Here is a 13930-nt window from a genome sequence, read left to right on the forward strand (position 1 = left end):
GACTGGATTTCTGTTTCCAGGAGTAGATTTTGGCAAACTAATTAATGCTCTCTGACTTCCAGGACACCATTCTCCCAGATTTTCCTCCAACTCCACTGGTCACTGCTTTTCAGTGTATTTTGTTGGTTCCTCCCCTTTACCCCAACCTCCTGGACTTAACCTCTGAGTTTTGCATCTACTCTTTCTCAGTGTTCTCATAGCTTTGACTACCATCCATATGTTTATTACTCCCAAATACCTCCAGCTTGGGCCTCTGTTCTAAAGTCTAGAATTAATTAAATATCTGACTGCCTTCTTGACTTTTCTCCCCTTGAATGTTTTATAAGCACCTCAATCTTAGATGAATCTAAAACTGAGCTTCCCCTCCAATTCAATTGTCTGCTCCTGCAATTGTTCCCATGTAAGTTAATGGCCACTTCATTTTTTCCAGTTGTTTGGGACAAAAACCTTTGAGTTATCTTGCATTACTCTATTTTTCTTGTACAGCAAATCCATCCACAAATCTCAATAACTTCACCATCAAAATATACTTAGAATTTGACCCTGTGTCAGCCACCTTCTCTCCCCTGGACCACCTTCATCTCTGGCCTGTATTATTGTAGCAGCTACCTACTCTTCGCTTCTGCTCTTACTTTGCTACATAGTTTAATTCTCAATACAGCAGCTACCATAGAGTAATTCTTTTAAAACAACCCAGACCATGTCACTTTCCTGCTTAAACCTTGCAAAGGCTTTTACTTTCTCTCAGACTAAAATCCACAGTATTTCTCTGGCTCTGAGGGCCTAACAGGACCTAACCACTCATGAAGACCTTATCTCCCACTACTCATCTTCTCGTTTACTTTTCCGCACCATTCCAGGTATTTCACTGTTCCTTGAACATGTCATGCAAGAGTCTGTTTCAGAGACGTTGCACTTGCTGTTCTCTCAGCCTAGATTATTCTCTCCCCAGGTATATATATGGCTCGTTTCTTTGCTTTTTTCAGGTCTTCATTCAAATGTCCCCTTTTCAGTGACAGATTTCCTGACTACCCCATTCAAAAGTGCCAATCTCCTTTCCTCCCCATCCAAACTATCCCCTCATCGCCCTTCACTCTTTTTTTCTCCACAAGCACTTATCATTGTAATCTAACGTACTATGTATTTACTTATTGTCTTTCTTCCCCCAGGAGACTGTAAGTTCCAAAAGGCAGGAATCTGTCTGTTTTGTTCACTGCCACACCTTAAGCACCCAGGACTCTGCCAGACATATAGGTGACCAATAAATATTTGCTTCATGAATGAACAAATATGTGAATAAATTCTCTAAAAAGATTCCTTATAGTTTTCAACATGAAGGCAAGTCAACAGTAAAAGAGTGTAAAGAGTACTATTTTTAAAAGATATTTGGATTCCTGTCCCCACTTCATCACTTACTAGCCTTGCAACTTTGAGCAAATCATTGAACCTGTGGAGGTCCCAGCTGGTGAATTATTACAAATGATAGTCTATCAACTTCTTAATCAATGTGGGGATCCTATTAGACTCCACACCACTCCTAACTCCCACCACACAGTCCGTCATTAGGGCCCGTTCTACCCTGCATAACTTCACTCTGTACCTCTCGTCCTTCCTAGGACTTTTTAAAAAACGTTCAGTCTATTTTTTTGCACGTGAGCACTATGCTAAGCACTTATAAATTTACACATTTGGTTTTGAAAAATACCCTGTTATGTAACAGGGGTTGTTTCCCATGTTTTCTCTACTCCAAAATTCCATTCTTCTAGAACTGTAGCCCTAAGATGTACATTAAACCAGGTCATTAGCCTGCTTAAAAATCCTTCAGTGTTACCCATCACCAACAAGACCTTCTTCTATCTTTTCAGTTTCATTTTTCACTATTCCCTGAGATGCAACCTACTACTTCTAATTGCCTGAATATTTATCCTCAGTGACTAGTACAATAAGCAATTAGGGGGTTACTAATATTTTTCAAATGAATGTTCTCTAGTTCTATCTAATACATGTGAACATGAAATTTATGTAACATTCACATTTTTTAAAATGCTTATTTCTTAAATATAATTTATAAAATATGCAAGGTTTTTCAAGTCTAGAAAAGTTTTCTTAACGTTATAAGGAAAAAAAACTTACTGCATGCTCATTGTTCAGTTCAGGGACCAATTTGGTATGTGCTTTTACTAATTATCTCAGTTAATCTTTGGAACCATCTTATGGTTGGGGGGGTAGTTCAGATGCTTATTACAAAGCTGCAGTGTGGTACTGGCATAAAGACAGACATATAGATCAATGGAACAGAACAGGGAATCTAGAAATAAGCTTTACTATATGTTGTCAAATGATTTTCAACAAAGGTATCAAGACAGTTCAATGGGGAAAGAACAAAAATTTCAACAATGGGTGCCTGGAAAATTGTATGTCCACATGCAAAAAAATGAAGTTGGACCCTTACCTTAAATCATATATAAAAATTAATTCAAAAGGAATCAAAGACTTAAACATAAGACATAAAACTATAAAACTCTTGAAAGAAAATAAGGGAAAGCTACATGACTTCTTGGATATGACACTAAATACACAGGCAACAAAATAAAAAATACATAAATTGTATATATTAAAATAAAAAACTACATCAAAAGGACAAAAATCAACAGAAGAGGAGAAAACATTTGCAAATCATGTATTTGATAAGAGGTTAACATCTAGAACAGAGAAAGGACTCCTAGAACTCAACAACCAAAAACCAAACAACCTGATTCAAACATGGTCAAATGACTCAAATAGACAATTCTCCAAAGAAGTTATAAGAATGGCCAATAAGTACATGAAAAGATGTTCAAATTCACTAACCATTAAGGAAATGCAAAACAACACCCCATCAAGATATCATCTTACTCCCATTAGCGTGGTTATTATCAAAACCCAGAAAATAACAAATGGTGATGAGGGTGTGAAAAATTAGAACCCTTGTGAGTTATTGGTAGAACTGTAAAATGGTGAAGCCACTGTGGAAAACAAAACACTGGTTCCTCAAAAAATTAGAATTACTACATGATCCAGAAATTCTATTTCTGGGTATACCCCCAAAAGAACTGAAAGCAGAGTCTCGAAGAGATTATTTGTACACCCATGTTCATAGTACTATTACTCACAATAGCCAAAAAGTAGAAATAACCCAACTGACCATCCACAAATGAATGAACTAACATAATGTTGTAAATACAATGGAATAATATTCAGCCTTAAAAAGGACATAAATTCTGAAACAAGCTACAATATGGATGAACCTTGAGGACATTATGCTAGGTGAAATAAAGCAATCACAAAAGAAAAAATATGGCCCGATTCCTTTTATATGAGGTACCTAAGGTAGTCAGAGTCATAGAGACAGAAAGCAGAATGGTGCTTTCCAGAGACTGGGGGTGGAGAAGGGTGTGTGGGAGTTAGTATTCAATGGATACAGCTTCAGTTTTGCAAGGTGAAAGAGTTCTGGAGATATGTGGTGATGGTTGCCAACAATGTGAATGTATTTTATGCCACTGAACTGTATACTTAAAAATGGTTAAGAGTAAAATTTATGTTATATGTATTTTACCACAATTAAAAAATATATACTGTTAAGAGAATAAGGTAAGCCACAGACTGGGAAAAAATATTTGTAAATGATGTATCTGACAAAGAACTTGTTATCACAACATATAAAGAAATCTCAAAACTCAATAATGGAAAACAAATGACACATTCAAAAAGTGGGCAAAAGATCTGAACAGACATTTCAACAAAAAAGATATTTAGATGGCAAAGAATCATATGAAAAGGTGTTAAACATTATTATTCATCAGTGAAAACAAACTAAAACTCCAAGATACCATTGCACATCTACTAGAACGGCTAATATTGAAAGGACCAACAATATATCAAGTTTTGGCAAAGATATGAAAAAAAATGGAACTCTCGTATACTACAGTGGGAATATTAAAATGATACTACCCCCTTGGAAAACAGTTTATCAGTTTCTTTAAAAATTATATATATATATAGATGTTATATATACAGATATATGTTATATATATTTATATATGTAAAATGTATACACATTTTAAGAACAGAAAACTATTAAAATTGTAATACTCAGTATATACCGATAACAAAAGATGAATACAAGTCATGTTTGACTTCTGCAATTACAAGAGGTGCTCAAGGTGGTTACCATCAGTGTCCGGACACTTCTGATTTTGGTGAACTACTGCTTGAGTAACGTTGACCAAAGCGTCCACTTGTATACATGTTTTTGGCAGCCGCAGTGTGTGTGTGTGTGTGTGTGTGTGTGTGTGTGTGTGTATGCGCACACCCACATTTGATCTAGCCATTCCTCTAGGTATTTAATCAAAAGAAATGAAAGCATATGTCCATACAAAACTTGTACATGAATGTTCATAGCAGCTTTATTTGCAATAGTCAAAAACTGGAAATAAGTCAAATGACCATCAATAGGTGATTGGATAAACTGCGGTCTATGCATACAATGGACTCCTTTTTAGCAATAAAAAAGTAGTGATATGCATAACAATAAGGATGAATCTGAAAATAATTAAATTGATTAAAAGAAGAGAGGACAAAAGAATACATAGTGTATGATTCCATTTATAAAATTCTAGAAACTATACACCAATTCATAGTGACAGAAAGCAGGTCAGTGGTTTCCTAGGACAAGAGATTGAAACATAGCAAAGAGCAGGGGGAGGGACTATAAGGGGTATGAGGAAACTCTGGGGAGTCATGGATATGTGCATTCTTTTGATTGTGGTGATGGTTTATAAACTTATAAAACTGAGTGTTTCGAATACATAATGTTCACTGTATGGCAATTAATTATACCTTAATAAGCTGTTAAAAAATAAAATGATCTCTGTCCCCAAAGACGTAAGAATCTACTGTATAAATTGACTCTATAAAGCTGAAGATATTTTGCTCTTCAGGGAAAGGAAAATCAGAAGTGGACATATATGAAAAAGCTATATCTTCTTACACCTAATAAATTATTTAATCATATAATTTTTTATTAAGTACTTTATTGTTTCAGTTTAATGTTTTGTTATATTCACAAGGTTTAAAAGTCAAAAAAACATCAAAAGGGAACTGTGCCATCCACTAGTTAATAAGTCACCTTCTCCAAAGGTTACCAATGCTTTGTTTCATACAATTAAAATATAATTTAAGCCTAGAAATACACTATGGAAAAATTCTAGAACAAAGAAATAATTTTTAAATTACTAAGGTTTACAGAAAGCAGTTTATAAGTTTGAAATAGCCAAAAGTAGCTAATAAGCTAATAAAGTAGCTAACAAGTTTGAAATAGTCAAAAACAATTTTGAAGAAAAAACTCAAATGCAACTAAAAACACATACCTGAAGCAAACCATATTTGGTTTCTACATCATAAAGTTTATAATCCTTAATGTCTGGAGACAGTTTACAAGTTTGAAATAGCCAAAAGTAGCTAATATACTAATAGAATAAAGTAGCTAATAAGTTTGAAATAGTCAAAAACAATTCTGAAGAAAAAACTCACATGACGAATAAAAATACATACCTGAAGCAAACCATATTTGGTTTCTACATCATAAAGTTTATAATCCTTAATGTCTGGAGACACAGGGGAAGGTAGATTTTCCCAGTTACCTAGAACATTGGCCAAACTAGCAAAAACTGGTTCTGTACAAAATGCCAAGCAATCCCTGTTTTAAAAAAGAAAAAGAGTTATTTACTATCATTCTTTCCACATTATCAAAATCAAATCTACATAAAAGTGGTCCTCTTAAACTATCAACAAGAAGGTAAACTTTCAGATTTATTTTCAGCATTAACACAACACACTTAAACCAATACAACAAAGTCAGGAAGCTTTGTCTATGAATTATACTGGATAAATCACTAAACAGTCTTTTAAATGAAGTGTTGTAACAGTTGTGATCCATTTTTTAAAACTTAAGAAGTCAGGGAATAAAACATTATTTCAACTGTGCTTTTTGAATGACTGCTATTCTTTATAGAAAAAAAAATGAATTAATTTAAAATACTGCTACATAATACCTATCGATGATATTCCCCTTATTTGTAAGGCTATCTCAAAGGAACCTGGAGATTTCCCACAGATGCCTCTGGAGCATGAGGAGTCAGGAAGACCTGGCATGGCTCCAGGTCCCCAATGACAAGTTCAATCAGAGCAGCTTTACTTTTATCTATTTTATGTATCACTTTGAAAGATATCAGAATTTCAAAATGTTTTTAATTACTGCTCTTTGATGTATAAGGATATTTAGATATTCAGAAAATGTTAGACATTACTATTCAATAGCTTTATGAAATCATGACCAAGAGCTCAGGCTCTGAGGACAAATACTGGACTTCAAGTCCCAACAGCCCTATTCCTTGACATGATGACTCTGACACCATGGCTGTGAGCCTCGCTTTGCTCATCTGTAAAATGGTGATAAAAGACCACCTTGAGGGGTCATTGTGAAGACCAAAAGAGATAATACATGTAAAGTCAGTAGTCAATGACTAGCATGGAAACTCCACAAATGCTTACTAATGCTATTAAATTACTACACGTTTGAGATGCAAGTCCTAACAATGTTCTGGCTTGGCTTAGGCTCTGGCAATGGAGAACGATAAGGTACTGCCACATGACAATGATCCCTCCAGCTTTTTCTCCCTGGCTCTTCTTCCCCCTCTACAGTTCAAGTTCTGTACTCAGTACTCTGCTTTTTCCTCATGCTCTTGAAAAATTCATTTTTTTTCATAGTTTTAATGGCTGCCTCTGTGTTATTTACCCCTATACACATCACTAACTCTGGGCTTTCATTATTCCCATAGCACATTTCTTTTGGATAATTCCAGTGTCATCTCTATCTTATTAATTCATTAAAAACTGGAAGTTATTTTTTCCTTCCCTATTTCTATCAATGCTACTGCAATTTTTACAACTTAACAATAAAAAGCATTAAAATAATCTTTGAATTGTCTTTCTTTATGATTGCCAATAAGTCCCTAGTTCTATAAGATTTAAATCACTGTAATAGAAGCTGCAGGAACAGAGAAAAACATAAAATATTCATCCTTCTCCATTCAAGAGACTTAAAATGTAATAGTGAAATATAAGACATGTCGATACAAGTAAAATAAGAAAGACGGGCAGCATTCTGATAGGTGACACTACAGAACCTGATGGTAAACTCTTCAGGTAAATAGTACGAACAAATACGGACTCAGGAAGCTCAGGACAAGTGTGGAAAGCCAAACTTAGGGGTAGAGGGTTCACAACAGTGAGTGCTACCTCAGAGATAACAACTGTAGTCTTCCTCTGGGTTTTTTCATGAACAGAAGGGCAATAAAAATCATATGATAAGAGACATATGAGCATATTTCTGGGTCAGCACAGCATGGAACAGTGTGTGGGGGGACACGGGCTCAGAATCAGGATACCACTAACTATGTGGCTTAAGTAAGGTCTCTGTCTCTCAGTTCTTCTATCTAATTGTGAGAATAAACAAATATAAAGCATTTAGTACAGTTTTTCACATATCAAATATTAGGTTTTATTCTTCTAGGCTGAAAGAAAGGATCTTGTGCCTTTGGGGGTAGAGGGTAGTGGTAGTGGTTTATTGAAGATTCCAAAGAAATCCAATATATAAAATAGATAAAAGCAACAAAACTGTCCTGTTTGAAGAGAACTGGGAAGTCTGAAACCCTGCCCTCTCTTTCTCCACTTTCCTGTTCCTCCCCCATCCTTAAAATCCGTGGGTCCATAGAACACAATTGGCAAACCATTTGGTTAGCATCTTCTGAATTAAGAGGGAAATACAGTCTGCTAAGCAGGAAGACAGAAAGGAATAAATTAGGGGTTACGAGTAATGTGGAAAAGGTTTCTGTAGCTAGGGTATCTGTGGCACAGTAAAAGCACTGCAGTTAAGATTACACAACATAAATTTCATTTTCTTATCATTCTCAGCAACAGTTTCTAGGCTCATCCTTGAGCAAAATGGATGGTAGAGTAACTGAGGGCTATGGACTGACACGCTGGGCACAGCAGAAGGTTAAATGTCTAGTAACAGTACCTGGAATACATACAAAAATAACCCCCAAATAGTGAATCAATGAAAAGGGCACAAGAAATTCTAGCAAATTAACAAAGACAGCTACTTCCAGGCAGGGACTATATTCTATACTTCTCTTGCATCTTCCGTTTTGACTACTGTAGTACTGAGCACAAAATGAGCAAACAGACTCATGGCAAATGTGAAGAAAGCTTTACTTAATATTTCAAAAATAGACACATACATAGAATATGCAAATAAATTTTAGGGAAATAACTAACCCATAGGAACTCAACACTCAGTTTATAAGAATTTTTCACTAGCAGTGTACTATATAGACAGATTTCATATATAAAGTTATTTTCAACTTTGTGTTCAGGAAGTCTCTTATGGAAGCCTTTATAAAAAATTTACCTGGATTCTTCTAAAGGATGCTGGACAGTAAGAAGTCGAGGGTGTCGTAGTCGAGTTAACTGTTGGACTCCTCGTTTTAGAGAATCGATAATTTGATCCTTTTCAAATTTTTGATATTTATCAATCAGCTTTTTGTCAAAGACAAAAACAGCCACTTCCTATTAAAAGAATTGAGTAACTAATTTTAATCAAGAATATATGAAAGTAATAAAAATTTATCTAAGTGTCACAACAATCTACAAATAACTAAAAACTAATGCCATGGAAATTTTAGCACCATTTAATACTTCTTTGATATTGAACAGTTGGCTTCTTCATGATTAGTAAATCTAAACATTTTTAAAGGTATGAGACCCAGAGCTCTCATCTAAGGAAAACATAAGAAAATCTCCATCGTTGAACATTGGTATCAGAGGTATGCATAAACTGTGTATAATGTATTGTCCCCTATTTATTAATCTCTTATATAACCAGAATTCAAATAAAAGTTGAAATATTTAAAAATTCAAAATGCTATTCATAATGACTCTGGAGTACACTACAAAATTTTGAAATGCTTTTTGAAAGAGAGGTTGTGCATGTCAGAGTGCTTGTTTATACAAAAACCCAATTTATAAGCTCATTTTACATATGAATAACCTATAATCTCTCTGGCTCTGCCTCTCTCTCTCCTTCTACCCTGTTCCCATCTTGTTATGGGTAGAAACTGGGAATGGTTACCAGTATAGGAAAATGCTCCCCTGTTGCTTCTGAGATCATTCACAGCTTTTTTCATATTACTAAAATCACACATCTTCCTTAACTATCTTCTTTCTTTCATTCTCTGTTACCCCCCAAAAAAAGTTCCCATCCAGTTACCCAATCTTAGCAAATCAGTCAAAAAATAGCCTTATTGATAGGTGATATAGTACTACTACTGGGAACTACATCTGTGATGCTAGATCTCCAACCTAAATGCAAAGAAAACTGATGAAGTTGGAAGAAAATTAGCAAAGAATGAATGCTAGCCTTCCAAAATTCTTTGAAAGATTTTTGAAAGGATCTTCCAGCATTTCTACAAAAGTCTCTTTCAAAAGCCGCTAATTAAATCTACTACTACTAAACTATCAATATCCAAGACAGTATCTTTCCATTTTATTGCTGTTCTCTAATTACTTTTGCCCCATTATGACTACTGTTTTCATAAGTTAGCCTGGCAACCTAATCACCTAACAGAGATTCACTGCAGAATTTCCAGCCAGTAAATTTTTACATACAATTTGTTTTAAGTTGAAGGCTCGCAATCTCTCTCTCTTTCACCTCCCATATGTATGTATATACTTGTAGGTATATATAAATAAATAAGTTAAGGGTACTAGACAATTGAGTCTCCAAAAAAATGGTAACATAAAGGGACTATTTAGTAACTCAATTTTAAAATCCCATTCCGCAAACATCTGTGTACTTTTTAGGAATTATTCCATTCCTCACAACAACCTTATGAGACAAGTTATTAACCTTACTTCACAGATGAGGACATTGTGAAGATGATAAGTGTATTATCCATGACTTCCCAATTGGTAAGACGAGAATTGAGATTTAAAACTACTCAGTCTAACTTGAGCGACCACATTCTTACCCAATACACCATTCTGTCTTCCCAGAAATAACACAGAGCCAATACATATGGAGCACCCCAGTAAAACATGACATATGCCTTCAGGAAAACCATCATTTCAATGAGCACTTTAAAGAGCACTGATATATAAACACATAATCATAGCTCTTTTGCTCATTATGAGACACAAGACAACCAGGAGCTAAGAGTGTTATATAATATTAATTTGAACTAAAAACAAATGACCTAGATGTTCAGGTTCCTATCTCACTATTCATGTTCACAATCTTATTTTAGTAAGTGTTCTGCTATAACACATTTTATAAGTGCATCTAATTTAAATGTGTTTTATTTTTTCAAGATGTTTTACATCTTAAAAAAAAGATCATATGAAATGGCTGGCGCTCTTGCAGTTTTAGCACTCTGAAGGCGGGAGGAACACTGCAGTTCATAAAGGAAAAAAACAACGCAAAATTTTCTCATTTATTTATTGTTTTAGATCAAAGATGAAAGATTCCTACATGGGTCACAATAGGTTATCAACTACCTTAAAAATATTTTCTTTGTTCCAATCAGCTGGTACTTATTAAAATGAACCAATTTCAACCAAGTTGTTACTAATTAACTAACCCTTTGGGTCTCATACTGACTTCCTAAGAGAAAACTCTTAGCCTGAACCTCAAAATCTTTAACCAGAACAGATAAGTCTTAACATCCAATTTCTAATTTGTGTTTTCCTTCTACTACTTCACTATACTACCCACTCTGCTAACACATTATCACTTGTGTAAAAATCCTGCCACCTTATATGTATTACAAGCTTCTTGAAGAAAGAAACTATGCCTTAAACATCTCTGGAGCTACTACAGAAGATACTATATACCTAGAAAACACTCAGATGCTTATTGCCTACTGAAAGTCAATAAAAATAAGCAATTATTAGAAGCTTTTCATTATCATCTTGAATTAAAATCTTTTTCAGCTTTTCATTATGAAAATTTTCAAACATACAGAAAAGATAATGTAGTGCAATCATCAATATATCTTCCATTTAAAATTCAACAACTGTTAACTCTAAAATTTGAGGCTCTTTTTTAATACAAAAATTACTAAAACAAAATGTAAGTAATATTTAGCACTCTATTGTTTACTTATGCACTTCGTATTCTTTAAAATATATTAGCAAAGAAAGTTATCCACTAAAAAATATTTTTTCTCAATAGCTTAGCTTTAAATAAAATTATTCTAAAAACTAATATTTACCAAAATGGAAACTGTATCTTTTGACATAGGCCTAACTTATCATTTTTAAAAGCTACTTCGCTTCGTACAAAGTTAAACACATACTGAAAACAAGATAGTTTAACAAAATCTAAGTTAATGAATCCCAACCAGTATGTCTAAGATTCCATAACTGCAATCATTCCTCCACTAACCTATGCCTCAGAGGTACCAGAGATGGTTTTTAAAACACAGATACTCCCTGTGATCTCTATTTTATGGACCTTTTATGACTGACCAGTGGTGACTGCCAAGCATCATATTCTTCATTTTTCACGTGATTTTGGGACAACGTTCCTTTCTCAAAATAATAAAATAAAATCTAAATTTTTATTTAAATTAAAAACAAGTTGGTTTTAGGCTGGCCCGGTTGCTCAGGCGGTTGCAGCTCCGTGCTCCTAACTCCGAAAGCTGCTGGTTTGATTCCCACCTGGGCCAGTGGGCTCTCAACCACAAGGGTGAGGGTTCAACTCCACGAGTCCTGCAAGGGATGGTGGGCTCCGCCCCCTGCAACTAAGTTCGAACACGGCACCTTGAACTGAGCTGCCGCTGAGGTCCCGGATGGCTCAGTTGGTTGGAGCGTGGGCTCTCAACCACAAGGTTGCCGGTTTCGACTCCCGCAAGGGATGGTGGGCTGTGACCCCTGCAATTAGCAACGGCAACTGGACCTGGACCTGAGCTGCGCCCTCCACAACTAAGACTGAAAGGACAACAACTTGACTTGGAAAAAAGTCCTGGAAGTACACACTGTTCCCTAATAAAGTCCTGTTTCCCTTCCCCAATAAAATCTTTAAAAAAAAAAAAAAAAAATTGGTTTTGAGAAGACTGAGAGGTAATAAGATATATCCCTTAAAATTACTAGAGATGATTATTTTTGATCCAAGCAACTTGATTAGCACATTCAGCTTTGCACAATGGTTTCTTTTATTTTAAACTTTTAATTTACTATAATTTAACTATGTGTAAGAATTTAATTATGCCTTAATCTACACAATATAGCAAGCCTCACACATGAATACTGGGATCTGTAAAACATAATGCAGATTTTGCAGTAAAGGGACTATGTCCAAGCTTACATCTGGTAGAGGGGATAAAATATGAAAAATGGTTAAATATTTTTGATGCAATTTTAAAGAATCAATCAATCTTCATTATCCTCATTGGAATAGTCATTTAACTGGGGGTATTATGAACCTTATGAAGCAGCCAGGGCAAAAGAAACAGGCCAAGAAATATGTCTTTTTCGCCAAAATAAGACTGAAGCTGTCGATTTAAAAAAAAAAAAAAAAATCTATTCCAAAACTGGATTTAAAAGATCATAGCAAATGTGGGACACATTTAAATCCATTTTGAAGAATAGTCACCTGGCAACACAGAATCTTGTTTCAAGATAAATAGAAATCTTAATAATAAAAAATAAATGCTTAAATAGCCTGAAAAGCAGGCAAAATTTTACATATAATTAAACATACACATGTATTTTTTAAAATATCTTCCCCCCAAAAAAAAATTCACCCCTTAGCTTGATATGGGAGAGTTGATAGAAATTTCAAAATGTAGAATTATTCTTCTACTTGAAAGGAAGTGAAACTTAGGTAAACATATGGGACAGAAACTACATGTAGTACTTTTATTACATATTATTTAAACATATTAGCAGCCTTGATAGTTATAAGGTGATAAGATTTCAATTTTTAAAGGACATATATATGAAGCAAATTATTTCTCAGTTATACATATAGTTTGGCAAAAACAAATTTTCCTTTAACAACTTATTAAATAAAGTATAATTTAAAAATTAGAAAACCTAACGAAATCCAATCAAGGGCATTTATCTCAGAAATATTTCTTAAATAAATATTCTTTATAAATGAAATAAGAATATGAAAAGAGTGCCTAAGTTTAGAGAACCATTTTAATACTAAACATGCTGCTCTACAGAAAGACTAAGTCAGTTACAAAGCTCTAACAGAAACACAGCAGTATAGACTCTATGCCCGGCAATCACCTATCAGACATGATGAAAGTTCAGAATGTACGGGAGTAGGGTATATTTCAGTGAATTTACAAATATTAAATAGGCCCTCTGCTCAGAATGCCTAAAATTAAAAAGACTTGGTTTTCAAAGTTAATAAAACGGTTTGGCGAGGATGTAGAGAAACTGTAAGTGCTGGCGGAAGTGTACACTGGTACAACCACTCTGGAAAAACTGTTTGGTACTGAACACAGACATACACTATAACCTAGCAATTCCCTATCTAGGTAATGTGTCATATACGTCAATGGCACATACAAAAATGTTCGTAACATATATCAATAAAAGAAAAACTACTATGTTCAACAACATAGATGTATTTCATGAACAAACATTTAAGGAAAAGGAGCTAAACACAAGAGTCCATATCATGGTTCCATTTAAATAAAGTTCAAAAACAGGCAAAATTATTCTGCAATGCCAAAGGACAGGATAGCAGTTATCCTGGAGAGAAGGTGGTGGTGGTGGTCGGGGAGGGGACGGGGTACCTGAGAAGACACGTGTA

General features: G+C 34.6%; 1 protein-coding gene across 7 annotated transcripts in view; it reads right to left on the minus strand.

The window, feature by feature from the left end:
• SCYL2 (SCY1 like pseudokinase 2) overlaps positions 1-13930 on the minus strand; it is a 55788-nt gene that overhangs the window by 25638 nt on the left and 16220 nt on the right. For all 7 annotated transcript variants that reach the window (XM_033116543.1, XM_033116538.1, XM_033116544.1 and 4 more), the window contains 2 exons: positions 8513-8670; positions 5593-5737 (listed from right to left, as the gene is read on the minus strand). In XM_033116543.1, coding sequence (XP_032972434.1) covers positions 5593-5737; positions 8513-8670 — 303 coding nt within the window. The remainder of the gene's footprint in view (positions 1-5592; positions 5738-8512; positions 8671-13930) is intronic.

The sequence above is a fragment of the Rhinolophus ferrumequinum genome, chromosome 10 (assembly GCF_004115265.2).
Source record: "Rhinolophus ferrumequinum isolate MPI-CBG mRhiFer1 chromosome 10, mRhiFer1_v1.p, whole genome shotgun sequence".
NCBI classification, from domain to species: Eukaryota; Metazoa; Chordata; class Mammalia; order Chiroptera; family Rhinolophidae; genus Rhinolophus; species Rhinolophus ferrumequinum.